The sequence below is a fragment of the Drosophila subobscura genome, chromosome A (genome assembly GCF_008121235.1).
Source record: "Drosophila subobscura isolate 14011-0131.10 chromosome A, UCBerk_Dsub_1.0, whole genome shotgun sequence".
NCBI classification, from domain to species: Eukaryota; Metazoa; Arthropoda; class Insecta; order Diptera; family Drosophilidae; genus Drosophila; species Drosophila subobscura.
In genome coordinates, this window is record NC_048530.1 from 9892898 (window position 1) to 9907504 (window position 14607).

General features: G+C 46.0%; 3 protein-coding genes across 6 annotated transcripts in view; 2 read left to right on the plus strand and 1 right to left on the minus strand.

Annotated features, from left to right (window-relative positions):
* The first annotated feature begins 406 nt into the window (after positions 1–406).
* LOC117896776 (protein deltex) lies at positions 407–4755 on the plus strand. 2 transcript variants are annotated; one of them, XM_034805266.1, is made up of 5 exons: positions 407–554; positions 708–1314; positions 1381–2733; positions 2839–2981; positions 3061–4755. In XM_034805266.1, exons 2-5 carry the CDS (start codon positions 883–885, stop codon positions 3359–3361), a joined length of 2229 nt encoding a protein of 742 aa, XP_034661157.1. In that variant the 5' UTR covers positions 407–554; positions 708–882; the 3' UTR covers positions 3362–4755. The 2 variants fall into 2 exon arrangements, with proteins under 2 accessions (XP_034661157.1, XP_034661147.1); XM_034805256.1 differs by having other exon boundaries at positions 465–1314.
* Positions 4756–7591: 2836 nt separating this feature from the next.
* LOC117902737 (mucin-5AC) overlaps positions 7592–14607 on the plus strand; it is a 45022-nt gene continuing 38006 nt past the window's right edge. The window contains exons 1-2 of one of the 3 annotated variants that reach the window (XM_034814334.1): positions 7592–7826; positions 9725–9813. In XM_034814334.1, coding sequence (XP_034670225.1) covers positions 9757–9813 — 57 coding nt within the window. In that variant the 5' untranslated portion in view covers positions 7592–7826; positions 9725–9756. The remainder of the gene's footprint in view (positions 7827–9724; positions 9814–14607) is intronic. The other 2 variants (XM_034814316.1, XM_034814325.1) reach the window with 2 other exon arrangements.
* On the minus strand, positions 12685–13027 carry LOC117902755. Its single transcript, XM_034814347.1, has 2 exons — positions 12936–13027; positions 12685–12882 (listed from the first exon to the last, which is right to left on the minus strand). Exons 1-2 carry the CDS (start codon positions 13021–13023, stop codon positions 12701–12703), a joined length of 270 nt encoding a protein of 89 aa, XP_034670238.1. The 5' UTR covers positions 13024–13027; the 3' UTR covers positions 12685–12700.

Genomic DNA, 14607 nt, shown 5'->3' on the forward strand with positions numbered 1-14607 from the left:
TTCGCTCTACCTCAACAAAACCATGGTTCCTAAATAGAAGTAAGCTAAAAGCCATTGACGCTAAGAGGGCAACAGACCGTGTTGCTAGTTCATTAATGATACGAAATCAAAATTTTAAATTTTTAACCGTCACCACGCTCTCAACCCTAATATTGTCAGCCTGCTATCGATCTTTTGTAACTATCGTGTGGTATGGTCGATTGTCGCCCATCTCAATAAAAAATAAGAAAGATCAGTGGGTGGAAAAAGAATCGGCGGCACGACAACACAAGTTCATAAACTGTTTTTCATTATCAAACCAGCATACAAGTTCTGTTTGGTGTTGTCGTTATTTGTTGCCACATGGAGTGGCAAGAAACTGCTTTGATAGGCACACCTGCACGCAGTCGCAAATAACATTTGTGATACCTGCGATACTATCGATAACGCATCGCAAATAATATTTAATTGTACCAGGTACAACACAACAAGACAAAACTACCCATCGCTAAGGAAATATAATAATATCTGCTTAATTAATTAAGTGGCTCACTCAGCAATTCCGTGCGCATTAAGTTAGTTTTCGCCCCATATCGAGTGATTTTTTTCTTCCAATCGGAAACCATTATGCATACCGCAGTGCAGCGCCAGCTAACTATGCACTTCCCAGCCCAGCCAGCAGGCCACCATTTTTAATTTCTTTGTTTATTTTGTGCTCATCTTCGTAGTCGCACGCAGTCGCAGTGGCAGTGTCAGCCAAAAATTCGGAGCTACCACGCAATTGAAAAGAGAGATAGAGAGCATAGAGAGATTGATCCGCGGAATCATTTGTAGCTATGGTGTGAGTGCATCGCCCCCATCCTTCCCCCAATCGGTGTGTGTGTGTGTGTGTGTGTGCGCGCGATGGCCAGCAGCGCTGCGGGCGGATCAGCAGGGCCTGGCGCTGGCCCTGCGCCGCCCCCCGTCAATCACACCCATGCCGTGTGCGTGTGGGAGTTTGAGTCGCGCGGCGGCAAGTGGCTGCCCTACTCGCCGGCCGTGTCGCAGCACCTGGAGCGTGCGCACGCCAAAAAGCTCACCCGAGTGATGCTGAGCGATGCGGACCCCAGCCTGGAGCAGTACTATGTGAATGTGCGCACCATGACCCAGGAGTCGGAGGCCGAATCGGAGACGGGCCTGCTAACGATTGGGGTGCGACGCATGTTCTATGCCCCCAGCTCGCCGGCGGGCAAAGGAACCAAGTGGGAGTGGTCGGGCGGCAGTGCGGACAGCAACACCGACTGGCGGGCCTACAATATGCATGTGCAGTGCATCATCGAGGATGCCTGGGCGCGGGTGAGTCATCATCGAGCTAATGCCTGTCTGGCCCAACTGATCCGAGCTGATTTCTCTTCTTTTTAGGGCGAGCAAACGTTGGATTTATGCCGCAGCAACATCGGACTGCCCTACACCATCAACTTTTGTAATCTCACCCAGCTGCGGCAGCCGAGCGGCCCCATGCGCAGCATTCGCCGCACCCAGCAAGCCCCCTATCCGCTGGTCAAGCTCACGCCACAGCAGGCCATACAGCTGAAGAGTAGCAGCAATGCCAGCAACTATACTACGCTGCCGAAGCTGGTGGAGAGCAAGTCTCTCCATCGAATGCCCATGAACCGGCAGCAGCATCCGCTTCCTGCGACACACCATCACCATCATCATGCCCAGCAGCAGCAACAACAGCAACAACAACAACAGCAGCAGATGCAGCAGCATCATCAACAGCTGCAGCAGCAGCAGCAACATCATCATCATCATCAGACGGCACCAAGGAAGCCGCCGAAGAAGCACAGCGAAATATCCACGACCAATCTGCGGCAGATACTCAATAATCTGAACATCTTCGGCAGCAGCACCAAGCACTCGAGCATGCCGGCAGCCAGTGCCAGTTCCTCCTCCTCATCGGCCTCGGCCTCCACGCACACGCTCCACCACAGCAGCCATATGCCACACGCGCACGGACATCCCCACGCCCTCAACCACACGCATGCCCTCGCCCACGTGCATGCGCACGCCCACACCATCTCCAGCTCTCACTTTACGCATGGCAAGAACATTGTGACCTCGTCGATGAACAGCCACCACAGCCGGTGTTCGGAGGGATCGCTGCAGTCGCAGCGGAGCAGCCGCCTCGGGTCGCACAGGTCCCGGTCACGAACGCGCGCCTCCGACACGGACACCAACAGCGTTAAGTCGCACCGGCGGCGCCCGAGCGTGGACACCGTATCCACATACCTCAGCCACGAGAGCAAAGAGAGCCTAAGGAGCCGCAACTTTGCCATATCTGTCAACGATCTGCTCGATTGCTCCCTGGGCAGTGACGAGGTGTTTGTGCCATCGCTGCCGCCTTCATCGCTGGGCGAACGGGCGCCAGTGCCGCCACCACTGCCGCTGCATCCACACCAGCAACAGCAACAGCAACAACAACAGCAACAGCAGCAGCAACAACAGCAGCAGCTGCAGCTTCAACTGCAGCAGCAGCAGCAATCAATCGCCGGTTCGATTGTGGGCGTGGATCCGGCCAGTGACATGATATCGCGATTCGTGAAGGTGGTAGAGCCGCCCCTGTGGCCCAATGCCCAGCCCTGTCCCATGTGCATGGAGGAGCTAGTGCACTCCGCCCAGAATCCGGCCATTTCGCTGAGTCGTTGCCAGCATTTGATGCACCTGCAGTGCCTCAATGGCATGATAATTGACCAGCAGAACGACATGAACAAGGTACGTAAAACGGAATAGAATAGACAAGGATAAGCTAACTCTCTCTCCCCCTCTCTCTTTCTCTCGCTCTCGCTCTCGCTCTCTCCGTCTTTGTCGCTTGTGCAGAACCTCTTCATTGAGTGTCCCGTGTGCGGAATTGTCTATGGCGAGAAGGTGGGCAATCAGCCCATCGGCAGCATGTCCTGGAGCATCATCAGCAAGAATCTGCCCGGCCACGAGGGCCAGAACACCATACAGATTGTTTACGAGTGAGAATCGAGTCAAAAACTATATCCCCAAGTAATCGTAATCATCTATAGACATCTCTCTACATTCTCTATTTGACAGCATTGCCTCGGGCCTACAGACGTCCGAGCATCCGCATCCGGGCCGTGCCTTCTTTGCCGTGGGCTTTCCGCGTATCTGCTACCTGCCCGACTGCCCGCTGGGCCGCAAGGTGTTGCGCTTCCTGAAGATTGCCTTCGATCGACGCCTGCTTTTCTCGATTGGACGATCGGTGACAACCGGCCGGGAGGATGTGGTCATCTGGAATAGTGTTGATCACAAGACTCAGTTTAATATGTTCCCGGATCCCACCTATCTGCAGCGCACCATGCAGCAGTTGGTCCATCTGGGCGTGACAGATTGAAAGCCGAAGCGAACCCAGGCGATCCACGATTCACCCTCCCACCGATGAGAGCCCCCATTCCATCATGCCCCAACCCACATCCCACACAACTCTTCCATTTCGTGTTTAAGTTACTTCCTACTACATAATCTCAGTGTGTGTGCAATCCTCGTTACTATAATATATTTTTTTCTATAGGATATATTGTAGAATATCGTAGTACCGCCAAGCGTTCGAGCTGCTCAACAGCAAACAGCAACAATTGTAACCTAAACATAAACCTAAACTTCCTTTCGCGCTCTTCCAATTCGCATTTCATAGTATTATGAACTAAACGCTAATCGTTAATCGCGTACATATGTAAGCTATGTATTAGCCAGCTATGTATTTAGTATAACAATTAGTTTAGTTTGTAAAAGAGAATCTTAAACCAAGACACCTATTAGTATTAGGCATAGATAACCCCAAAACCCAACCCATTAACCAACCAGGCCATTCCCCAAAGCAATTAAGATGGAGAGCAGAGGTGTGCCCCGAGCTGTGCCAAAATTATAGACAATCGCCCTCGTATCGGGCGGGGGAGGGGATGACTATGTATATTTGTTGATATAGCATAGCTCTTGCCTCCAACGTATCATCTTGACCCTCTACCTCCCACACTCTTTCTCTCTCTCTCTCTATCTCTTTCTGCCAATTCATTCATATAATCGTTAAATTCCATTTTGTTCTAAGATAATGTATGCTATAGATTTATAGACGCAAAGATAGAGAGAGAGAGAGAGGGTGAGTGAAAGGGAGCAAGATAGAGAGATACATGGAGAAAGAGAGAGATAGACTTTCGTCTTTGGCCATTTATTTCATTCTTCCATTCAGCGAATTTGATGTGATTTTATTTTGAATTATTCAGAGTCTGTCTAGGCCTACTATAGAGAACATAAGTTACGTATGTATATCAGATCAGCATATTCCACTATACATACATACATACATACATACATACATACATTTATCATTACATTTAATAATACATGATAATATTTTTTTGTATTTGAATTTTTTGCACACATTTGATGAATTTTTGTTGCTTTCATATTGATATCATCGAACATCGACCTACATTTACATACATACATACATCGTATATACAGTAGATATACATATATATGTATATATACAGAAAGTTTCTTGAGAGGAGATCATACGGACAGCGCTCTATCAGGCAGCTCGTCCTAGCCAGCATATATGATATGATATACCGATACGATATGACTAAGTTGTATTTAGCACTGATTAGTTCTTAGACTTCACTTCGAATATTCCCACACAACTAAAAAAAACACATTAAACTTATATGTTATCAATACATAAATACATACATTTATAGTTCAAATAAAGTAACTTCATTCATGTTCAAATACGCATTTTTTGGGCAAAGATACCCAAGAGCTGGCCAAGGCGATGATCCCTGACTGAGGGGAGTTGCTGCTTGACGCGTCCGAAATAAATATACCCAGAATAAGGCCCTATACGGATCATCGAAGGTGAAGTTTTATTTCCATTTCAATTATTTATTGTTTGTGTAGGTACATACATATGTATGTACATAGATATAGTACCTAAATACTTTACTGGGTGTGTAAGCCATTATACGCGCATCATTATTTCAATTATAATTATTCTGTTTCCCAAAATGTAGTTTCATCAGAGCTCAAACCGTTGCTCTGCTCTGCTCCTGTCCATACAATCTCCGATTCAAATCAATCGATTGACCATTTTTCGGGGCTTCCAAGGTTCCATTTTCGGTTTTTCGATTTAGGTTTCAGTTTTGCGAATCACTTAAAATAAATTAATAAAAGACAAAAAGTAAATGCCACTTTTTGCTGTCTTGGAGCTTGAGCTGGAGCTTTCGTGCGTGAGATGTTGGCAGAAAAAACTCTGGTGGCAGTTGCAGAGTTGTCCTCACCTTTTAAGGCGGCAACATGCTGCAGTTGCAGTCAGCTCTTCAGCTGCTGCTGCCTACGTGCTGACGTCAGCCCAGGCCGGGCCAGGCGGCAAGGACAGTGCTCAAACGTGGCCAATGGAGTGTGTGGTTTTTGGCATGGCTTTCACTGACATATTCCAGACCAGGCCAGAGTCAAGGGCGCGGCGCGGTGAAGCCCTTTAGCAGCAGATGTTGCTTGCGCTGACCGTTAGTTCGGTATTAGCAACATGTGGCTGCGGGCAGCATGCTGCTCTGGCTGCCCTAAACTAAAAAGTGCACACAATTAAAGATGTTTTTGGGCTGGGGCGTGGTTTTTGCTCCTGCTGCTGCTTCTCTCCTTGTGCCAGTTGCATAAACAACAATGTTTTCCTCGAATTTGCAGCGAATTTCATGCGATTTGTATGCGATTGACACTGATCGCTGGACCGCAGTTGGTTGGTTGACATTCAACACACGAACAGGCACACGGCAGGCAGGCACACACCAACATTCACACGCATGAACAGACACGCACAATGGCGCCCGAGCAAGTGCTGCAACAGCAACAGCATCAGCATCAGCATCATGATGCCTCATTGTCAGGTGGTTTTGTCCAAAAACAGTAGCATGTCTGTCCCACTGACCCTGTGGTATTCGAAATGCATGCGCGTTGCGTTGTTTTCGGCACAGCATCGTCGTCGTCGTCGTCGTCCTCGTCCTCGTCCACACCATTTTGATAAGCAATCATGCGATAAGGCCATCCGACCGCGACATTCATCTATTTCGCAACTGCCCAACACCACTGATGGAGAGAGTTTCCACATGGCGAAGAGATGTGTCTTAAAAGTTTACTATAATCAGATGTGCCCAGCCGCGTGCATAGATGCATATTTTGTTGATAGCAGAAGATAATTGATGCGCAGCTTTTGGATTATCAAGCTCTCTCTTTCTTTGACTCTTTTTGTGTCGCTTGCCGGCAGGGTCTAGGCAGCAGTAGCTTCCATTAAAACACACAGTTACTGCGTGCGGAATGTATGGGAAAACTGTTGTGGATGTTGTTGTACATTTTTATATAATTTCGAGCACTTGTTTGTAGCTCAACAATTTTATTGGAACTCATAGACCGCTAAAAGTGTCCGTTGCAAGGTGAAGCCATTTAATAAAGAAGGCAAAACTGTCGATCTCAATACGATAATGTGATTACATTCTCTGCAGCTTTGGAATGAGAGATTGAAGTGCATTTTTTTGGCATTAGCCAATCCTTCCGCCACCTCACAATCTCTTATTCTCTCTCACTAACCGCTCAGATCTGCAGCTGTTTTTGTCAGTTTTCTTATCTCTTAGGAACAAAATACATACACACAAATATTCAAGATAAGTTATAATTGAAAAGCCGAATTTTGATACCCTCGTGATTCAAGATTTAAAAATTAATATAATGGATACATATATTTGCCTCTAGTCCCATTTATTGCACTTCGCGGAAATGGTTCAGACAAAGACAAAAATATGCCATGAGCGAGTATCTGATTAAAACTATAATACCCTTTCGGGGGTATTGACAAACAAAAATATGCAGAGGCAGCAAATGTGGACAGCGTGAACGACGCCCAGGCAAGGCGAACCACATCCGGACTGGGAACAGAGATGGAGAGAGAGACAGAGAGAGAGAGAGAGGAAGATCTAGAAGGGGCGCCCAGCCTCGGCCTCGGCCCCAGTCGCAGTCCCAGTCCCAGTCGACGCCGCTGCTGGCGTCCAGCCACGCTCTGCCGGGAGCGAGCCTAAATGCAGCCAGAACGGGGGCTTCCACAATCAGTCAAGAGCCTCCGCTCGTGCCAAACGGTTCAAAAACGCATCTCCATCTAGCCACCAGTCCCGCCCTAAGCCTCAGTCCCCCCTGCCCACGGAACGTTGCTCGCTTAACGATTTTCGATATCATTTTCGATACCCTTTAGTGCCTTTTTTTTGCGCTGTGCTTTATTTTTCGTGATTAATTGTTGATGTTTTTATTGCTTGAACTCTAATTAATCAACCGTACAAAAACAAAAAACTAACGGATCAAACCGCAATCAATCAATCGTCAATCAAAGACACAGCCAGAGACAAAGACGGAGAGAGAGACAGCGAGGGGAAAGCCAAGCACTTTGCATGCGATAAAAACCGCGCACAAGTCGCTGACAAAGCCGCGCACAAGTCGCTGACAAAGCCGCACGGCCACCGGGGCTGTCCGAAGGAGAGGAGCCCAGAGACACAGACGACAGAGACGACACAGCAGGCACCCAGGCAGGCAGGCAGGCAGGCAACCTGATCTCTCCGTAAATTAAACTATTCACAGTTTAAATATTTGCCAAGCGAATCGCATATCCACACAAGCAAATAAATAGATAGAGAGAAAAATATATACATTTAATTGTTGTTTTCCACGCGTCGTCTGTCGCCATCTCGCTCAGCGTTTCCATCTCGAGTTACGAAAGCCGCCACCTCGAACGTCGTCGTCTCTGATAAGGAGCAGCGGCAGCAGCAGCAGCAGCAGCAACTGAGCAGCAGGTGAGTTCCACCATAAGAGATACAATGTTGGGAAGGGAATTTTCTAACAGTTTTGCGGTGATTTTTGTGGTTTTCCCTGTTTTCTGGCGCCAAAATGTCCAATCCAGCTTCGGAATACCCTATACTAAGGTAAAGACATTCATTTGAATTCGATAGGCTACATGGGCTAAAGGTCACTCGAAAACTCTGATAAACTAAAGATATGATTGGAATCATCATATGCATATAATCAAATAGTCAGGCTTAATGTTTTATGTTTAAATTTCCATTTCCCCAAACCTATGATCATCATATATGTATGTACATATGTACATATATTGTAAGTATCATGGACACTCTAGATAAGTTTGATATATTAAATATGCCAATAGTGCCACAATTTATATGATTACCAAATGAATGATTATACTAGTTATATATCCACGCACGATCTTCTCATCTTTGGTCTTCCAATGCATGATCGTTCCATGATGTATTCTTTCTATGCGTAATCTTCAAATTCCTGACAAGTCCCTTTTCCTTCTGTCACTTGCGATTACAATTTGAATGGCGATCGGGGGCACGAAATCAAAGCCTATTGAGACGTCAGGTCCGACATCCATTTAACGCATTTATGGGTCATCTATCAAATCGAAAAACCAAAAGCCAATAAAGATATATTCTAAAGCCAGACTAGAGCCATAATTTACACAAAATACGACCAAGCCAGCCAGTCATGCAGCGTGGGTGGCAGGTCGTGTGGCCAATGCCCTAAGATTCACAACAGAAATTGTTTCTTCTGGTCACCGATCCGATCCGATCCGATCAGATCGCCGAACCGCATAAATTTATAAATGGCCAAATATCGAAGCACAAATCTGGCATTTAGCTTTGCGGCAATTAAAAACCGTTTTACTAGCGAACACTCGCACGGATTTGGTAAGACAAGATTTATGGCAATAATCGTAAAAAGCATAAATTCAAATTCAAAGCCCATTTCAGTGGCCATTTCAATCGCGTCTATCGATAAGTGTCGATAAGTTAAATGACCCTTTGTAGGCTTTTTATGGGACGTTTGCAAAGGCACTTTTGACTCCATGTAGTAATTTGTGTGTCGACTGAGTTCATGAAATTTAAGCGACCTCTCCAATCCCCACATCACATAGAGATCCACCAAATGCGCTCTGGTTGTTCCCTGAAATATTTGTACTTAGATTACAATTCCTAATTCATTGAAACACCTCCGGCTCTCTGTTAATTCGATTCTGATTCAAGTTCAATCGTGTTTTGGCACCGAGGGACACGGCAACCTCATCAGGCTGATGGAGTGGCTTGCCCAATTGTGGTTTTTTGAACTTGTTTGGCTTTTGGCCCACCCTCCACCGCACCCCGAGGCAGCTCCTCTCTAACCAAAATTGCAACGAAGCTAGTGCTAATCAAGCTGGCAATTCAATGAGCAGCAACAACAGCGCTGCTCATACGGCACTGTAATTTGTTTTTACGAGTACTCGTATGAGTATTCATATGCATTTGTTGCTGCTGCTGCTGCTGATGCTGCTGCCTGTGCTGTTGGCCATGTTCGATCTTGGCCATTTAGGGGGGAAATGTCACAACCTGTTGGGGTGTGGGGACACTCTGCTTCTGGCTTGCCTCGTTCATCATCGCAAATAATATTACTCAGCAAACCAACCAAAATAGAACAAAAATACAACAACAAAAATAATCAATTCAAAATAAATCAAAGTGAGAAATGTGCATCGAAATAATTGCATCATCGGATGGGAAAATCTATCTTCTTTAATCTTTAAGAATCTACCATTTGAGTACATCTAAGTCCTGCCCTTAATTTTTTATATCCCATAAAATTCCCTTTAGGAGATAAACCTTTAGATGAATCCTTTTTTTTCTTCCTCTTGCAGCTATCTTTGAGATGGAGTTGGAATGCGATTTGGGTGCCATACAAAATGAGGAATTGCTGAGGAAAATGGTAAGTTCTGGCTCTAAATCTTTATTTGTAAAGAGATTTTAGGGAAATGATTTCACTCGTTGCCTTCGGCTTTCAAATTCTCATTTCCCCACGAAGCCTCTGCCAACTTTAGGATAATTTTTGGAGAATTTTGTCTGTCCCTTCTGGACACTTCTCCGCCTTTATCTCTACCCTCTCGCTATCTCCGCCTCTTATTCTGTTCCCGCCATCGCGCCCACCTCTTTGGTCAAGTTCATTGCCTCTTTTCTGGAGCTGGAGCTGGACCTGGGCCTGGGCCTGGACCCGTCCCTGATGCTGTTGTCATTGCCTTTAAAGACCAGACCCAGACGACTCTTTCCAGAACAGACCATAGCCAGAGATGGGACACACAGCCACATCCACTCAATCCGGCGACTCACTTAGTCAATCGTTCAGTCCATCAATCCAACCCAGTTCAACCTGACCAAATTGGGTCATTTATGGGGATGGTTGTCTCTGGCTGTTCTCGTTGGATGGCTGCCTGTGTTGTTGTCGCGTCGCATCGCATCGCAGCGCAGCGCATCGTGTCTTGCCGCGTGGGTTGCTTGGCCCGGCTCGTCTCCCGGCTGGCAATAATCGTTAAAAAGTCGTTAGAAAAATCAATGGAAAAGCGATGACGACGCATGGGAGAGACCTGACCAAATCAAATGATCCATGTATGTACATACATACATATGCATCTTCAAAACGCTGGCATCTGCATCAAACAAGAACGAAACAAAAATATGTATCTAGCCATGCAGGGTCGAGGCTTTGAATACCCTCTGGTATAGTCAACAAACAAATAAATCCTGTGGCATCAGATTCGCACGAAAGAAGAAAGTTTTTACTAAGAATTGTTTTTGAGAAATTGTTCCAATTGCGTTTTAGCGATAAGATAAGATGCGATTAGATACTTAGGAATCTGCATCTTTCCACTTTCAATTTATCTTAAAACAAAAAAACACTCATGGCACAAACCCGTTAGGGTTGTACCCAAAGGTAAATGATACGAACGATTTTCTTCATACTCAGGAATCCATGCGCTTTTATCTTTGTTGTGGCAAACAGCTGGTCAAAATCTATATACTCTAAGCGAGGGTATGGCAGACTCAGCAGACGATCCACAGCCCACGCAGTCAAGCCAGCCGGCCGGCCAAATGGGAAGCTGCGGAGTGGCATTGCTGCTGCGCTGCCTGCTGATGGGTGATAAAGCCTCGGATGAGTCATTGGCCATGAATCAATTTCAGCGTTTTGGCCTCTGGCCTGCCAGAATCAAGCTGCCCTCGCTCTCTTCTCTGCTCTTCTGCGTTCGTCGCTCCAGACTGCCTGCTACTCCTCCTCCTCTCTCAATCTGGTCAGCCAGCGCATCTGCCCAAAGTGTACATTTACAAGGTGTAGCAGTGCCGAGGGGTGCGCTCGCCACTGCATTGTTTTTGGACATGTATCGGTTCAACAGCGAAAGTGTTCCTCACCTTGTTCACATATGTACACCTTAGAGCAGGTAGAAAAGTGAGAACGGAGAGCATGAGCTCTCCCTCATGTCTTGCGCTTGCTATGATCTCTTTTGATCCTCTCTAAGATGGTTGGCTCTCTTCTCCTTTCGCCACGCTGTACTTGCAGTCTGTACTTTGCTCTCTTCCTTCTCCTCTCTGAGCTGCTGTCCACTCATCTGATCTGCTCCTGGCGATGAAGTCATGCAAAGTCTGTCTCTTGCTGGGAGAGGTTTTGTGTGTTGTGTTCTGCTGCTGCTGCTGCCGCTGCAGGCCGAGTCAGAGCATTCCCCCCTCGCCACTTATGGTTTAAATTGTAAAGACTATGCATCCCTGGCAGCCGGCAGAACAGAACAGAGCAGAGAGCGTTGGATGTTTCACGATTCAAGTCTGGCCATGAGGCCCCAGACTCGATTCGTTTCGATTCGGCTCGATTAAGCCCCGGCGTGGGCTGTCCGTTGCTGCTGCTGATGCTGCTGCCGCCGTCGACGTTATATAAATCAATAAGCCAGAATCGAATTGGCACAGAGACACCCGCGTATGGCAAATGTCCAAATGCAGCAAGTGGTGGCCACTGTAGAGTGAACACCCCTCTTTCCCCCTATCGCAGTCTGCTTTGTCTAGTCACGACGTCTGCGTCTACGTCTACGTCTACGTCTGCGCAACGTCTGCGCCACCAGCACCATTCAACCAACCGTCCCCTCCTGCTCTCTTGCGTTTCATCGATGAGTAATTTTGTCGCTTTTTCGAAAATAAACTTATTTCGATTGTGGGCGCCCCTCCCCCACCAGTTGCGGTATTGGAGCCCGTTCGAGGGCTCTGGAAATAATCTCCAACTCATTGAAAATACAAATGTACTATGTACATATGTACATACATACATATGTACATGTGTATGTATGTATGTATTTGTATATTTATGTATGTATTATATTTGTTTGCATAAATCAAAACACTATTATATTGCAACAACGACACCCACCCCTCGGCGGGCACTGATTGAGTGATTTGTTTGTGGATTCACACATGGTATAAGGTGACAGACAGCTGCGACGGGACGGGAATGGTGACAATGACACCGCAAAGGAATCCCATTCCCATTCTTTCTCGAAAGTTGCGAAAAATCAAGGCCGAACACGTTTTGCGTTGGTGACCAAACAACATTTATTTTCAATATTGGCACGATCAATTATTGCAAACAAATAAATATGTAACCGAAAGTAGAAGGGATTAAGTGTGGGCGGCACTGGAGCAGAAAAGGTGTAAAAGCGACACTCCATTGCCTCCATGCCTCCAGCTGCCTGTTTAGGGATCAGCTACATTTCTATATTGTAAATTTTTATTTTAATAATTAGTTTATTTTAATAAAAGAGCTAAAACTGCTTTTGCCCACAAGGTTAACCTTTCCTGCCCGTTCCAGGAGGCCTGTGGCAAAAGTCCTCACAGCCCTTTCTTCCATCAAAGAAGCCGCACGGCTCTTTGCCCTTGCGCACTTCATAACATTCTTTAGTCCTTTCATTGAAGCCCCAAGTGTTATGAACATAGCATTTAAGCCGGCCCCCAGTCAACGCGCAAAGAGCTAAATCAATTAAAATATGAATTTACACACAAAATCGACTCAATCTTACGTACAGTCATAAACGGGACTCCTGTTGAAAGGAACACAAAAGGCAACAGCAAGAAGGAATACAATATATATGATGCGGCACTTGCACTTCATTGTGTCAGCAACGATATTTGCCATCGAAGCATAATGGATCTCTATTTTGCTAGACTCCGATTAGATGTGGTGCAGGCGAATGAAGATTGTAATTTCTATGGATCGTTTTGCATTTTTTATACCCGGTACTCGAAGAGTAAATAGGGTATATTGTACTTGTGCGAATAACGGTTGTATGTAACGCACAGAAGGAAACATTTCCGACCCCAAAAAGTATATACATTCTTGATCAGCATCAATAGCCGAGTCGATTGAGCCATGTCTGTCTGTCACGCCCCCTTCCGCCCCCGCAAAAGGTCGAAAACCTCAAAAATCTACAAATTTAAATATCTTTAAAGAAATCTAAAAACGCCATTGCGTAGGGAATGACCATATCTATCAGACCACCAAATTGGGATCGGATTGGATCATTATTATAGCCACAATGAAGAAATTAATTTGCAGTGGCTAAACCCACCCCGTCCCGCAGCTTATATTTGTTTTTGCACATTCTCTCATTCACACTCTGCTTCGCGCAGTTCGTGTTCAGCCTTTGTTCGTGTTGATATTTGGGAATGTTAAAGGTTTGCCCCAAGCAATGATTGGAATCTGTTTCAATCATTTGTTTCCTGGACGCAGATCAGACAAAAGGATAATATGATCGAATCTAAGTGGATCTATTGATTTTGGCCTTAACAAGGCTGAGCCATGTTTCAGTTTTAATGTTTTTTTGGAGTATTTGTTTAATTTTTTCATAAAATATTTCTTAAATCTGTTAGGCCAGCAATTGCAGCTACAAATTTGACATAAACAATTGGGAGTACTTTGCAGCTGACCGTCTGGGAAATATTAAGCTTTGAAATGCTAAATTAATCAGTTTGAAAAAAAGCCAGATCTGACGCGAACAAAGCGAACTCGACAGCTCTGCTGGTCGAGTCGGTCTCGTCATCTTCGTATTCGTAAGTATTTCGTATTCGGTCATATCTCTGTTGCTGTTGCTGTTGTCGTTGCCGCCGCTGCTGCTGCTGCCGGCGTCAGCGACAGCGTCTAAGCTTTGGGCCCGTCGCCGTCCACTTTACGCGGCTTTGATTCTGATTGGAAACTTCAGTCTGAATTATTTTGGTGCCTCGATTGCAACGTGCGAACGCTCCGTGAAGCAGCAGCAGCCCCACACACAAAACCCAAACACACAAGAGCCTCGATCATTGTTTTTTTTTGTTTTGTTACTTTTTTGTTTTACCTGGCCAATCGACAACATAAAAAAAGATAGAAAAAGCTGAAAATTAGTAGCTTTCGCACGAGAGAAAGAGAGAAAAAGGAACAAACGACAGAACGAACCTGAGATCAAGCCGGGACAAGGATTAGTCACGTCTACCCAACAAACGTATTTATTTCCCAGTGCTTTGCCGGTTTGCAACCACAACTAAAACAACAACAGCAACAGCAACAACAACAACACGAAGAGAGGATCAGCGGAAAAAGTGATCTGAAGAGAGGAAGAAAAACAGCAACAGAGAAGATCGCACATTTATCTCTTTCCCCAGCGCCCTCTTACTGATCCGTCGACTGAGGTAATTTATGTGCATACCCTACATTTGGAGGGCA

What these genes read in the sequence shown, in the direction of transcription:
- LOC117896776 (XM_034805266.1), top strand. Translation starts at nt 883, where the DNA reads ATGGCCAGCAGCGCTGCGGGCGGATCAGCAGGGCCTGGCGCTGGCCCT. An exon ending in TCGAGGATGCCTGGGCGCGG is followed by an intron (nt 1,315 to 1,380) that starts GTGAGTCATCAT and finishes TCTTCTTTTTAG; the next exon opens with GGCGAGCAAACGTTGGATTT. An exon ending in AGCAGAACGACATGAACAAG is followed by an intron (nt 2,734 to 2,838) that starts GTACGTAAAACG and finishes TCGCTTGTGCAG; the next exon opens with AACCTCTTCATTGAGTGTCC.
- LOC117902755 (XM_034814347.1), bottom strand. Translation starts at nt 13,023, where the DNA reads ATGAAGTGCAAGTGCCGCATCATATATATTGTATTCCTTCTTGCTGTT. An exon ending in CAGGAGTCCCGTTTATGACT is followed by an intron (nt 12,883 to 12,935) that starts GTACGTAAGATT and finishes TAATTGATTTAG; the next exon opens with CTCTTTGCGCGTTGACTGGG.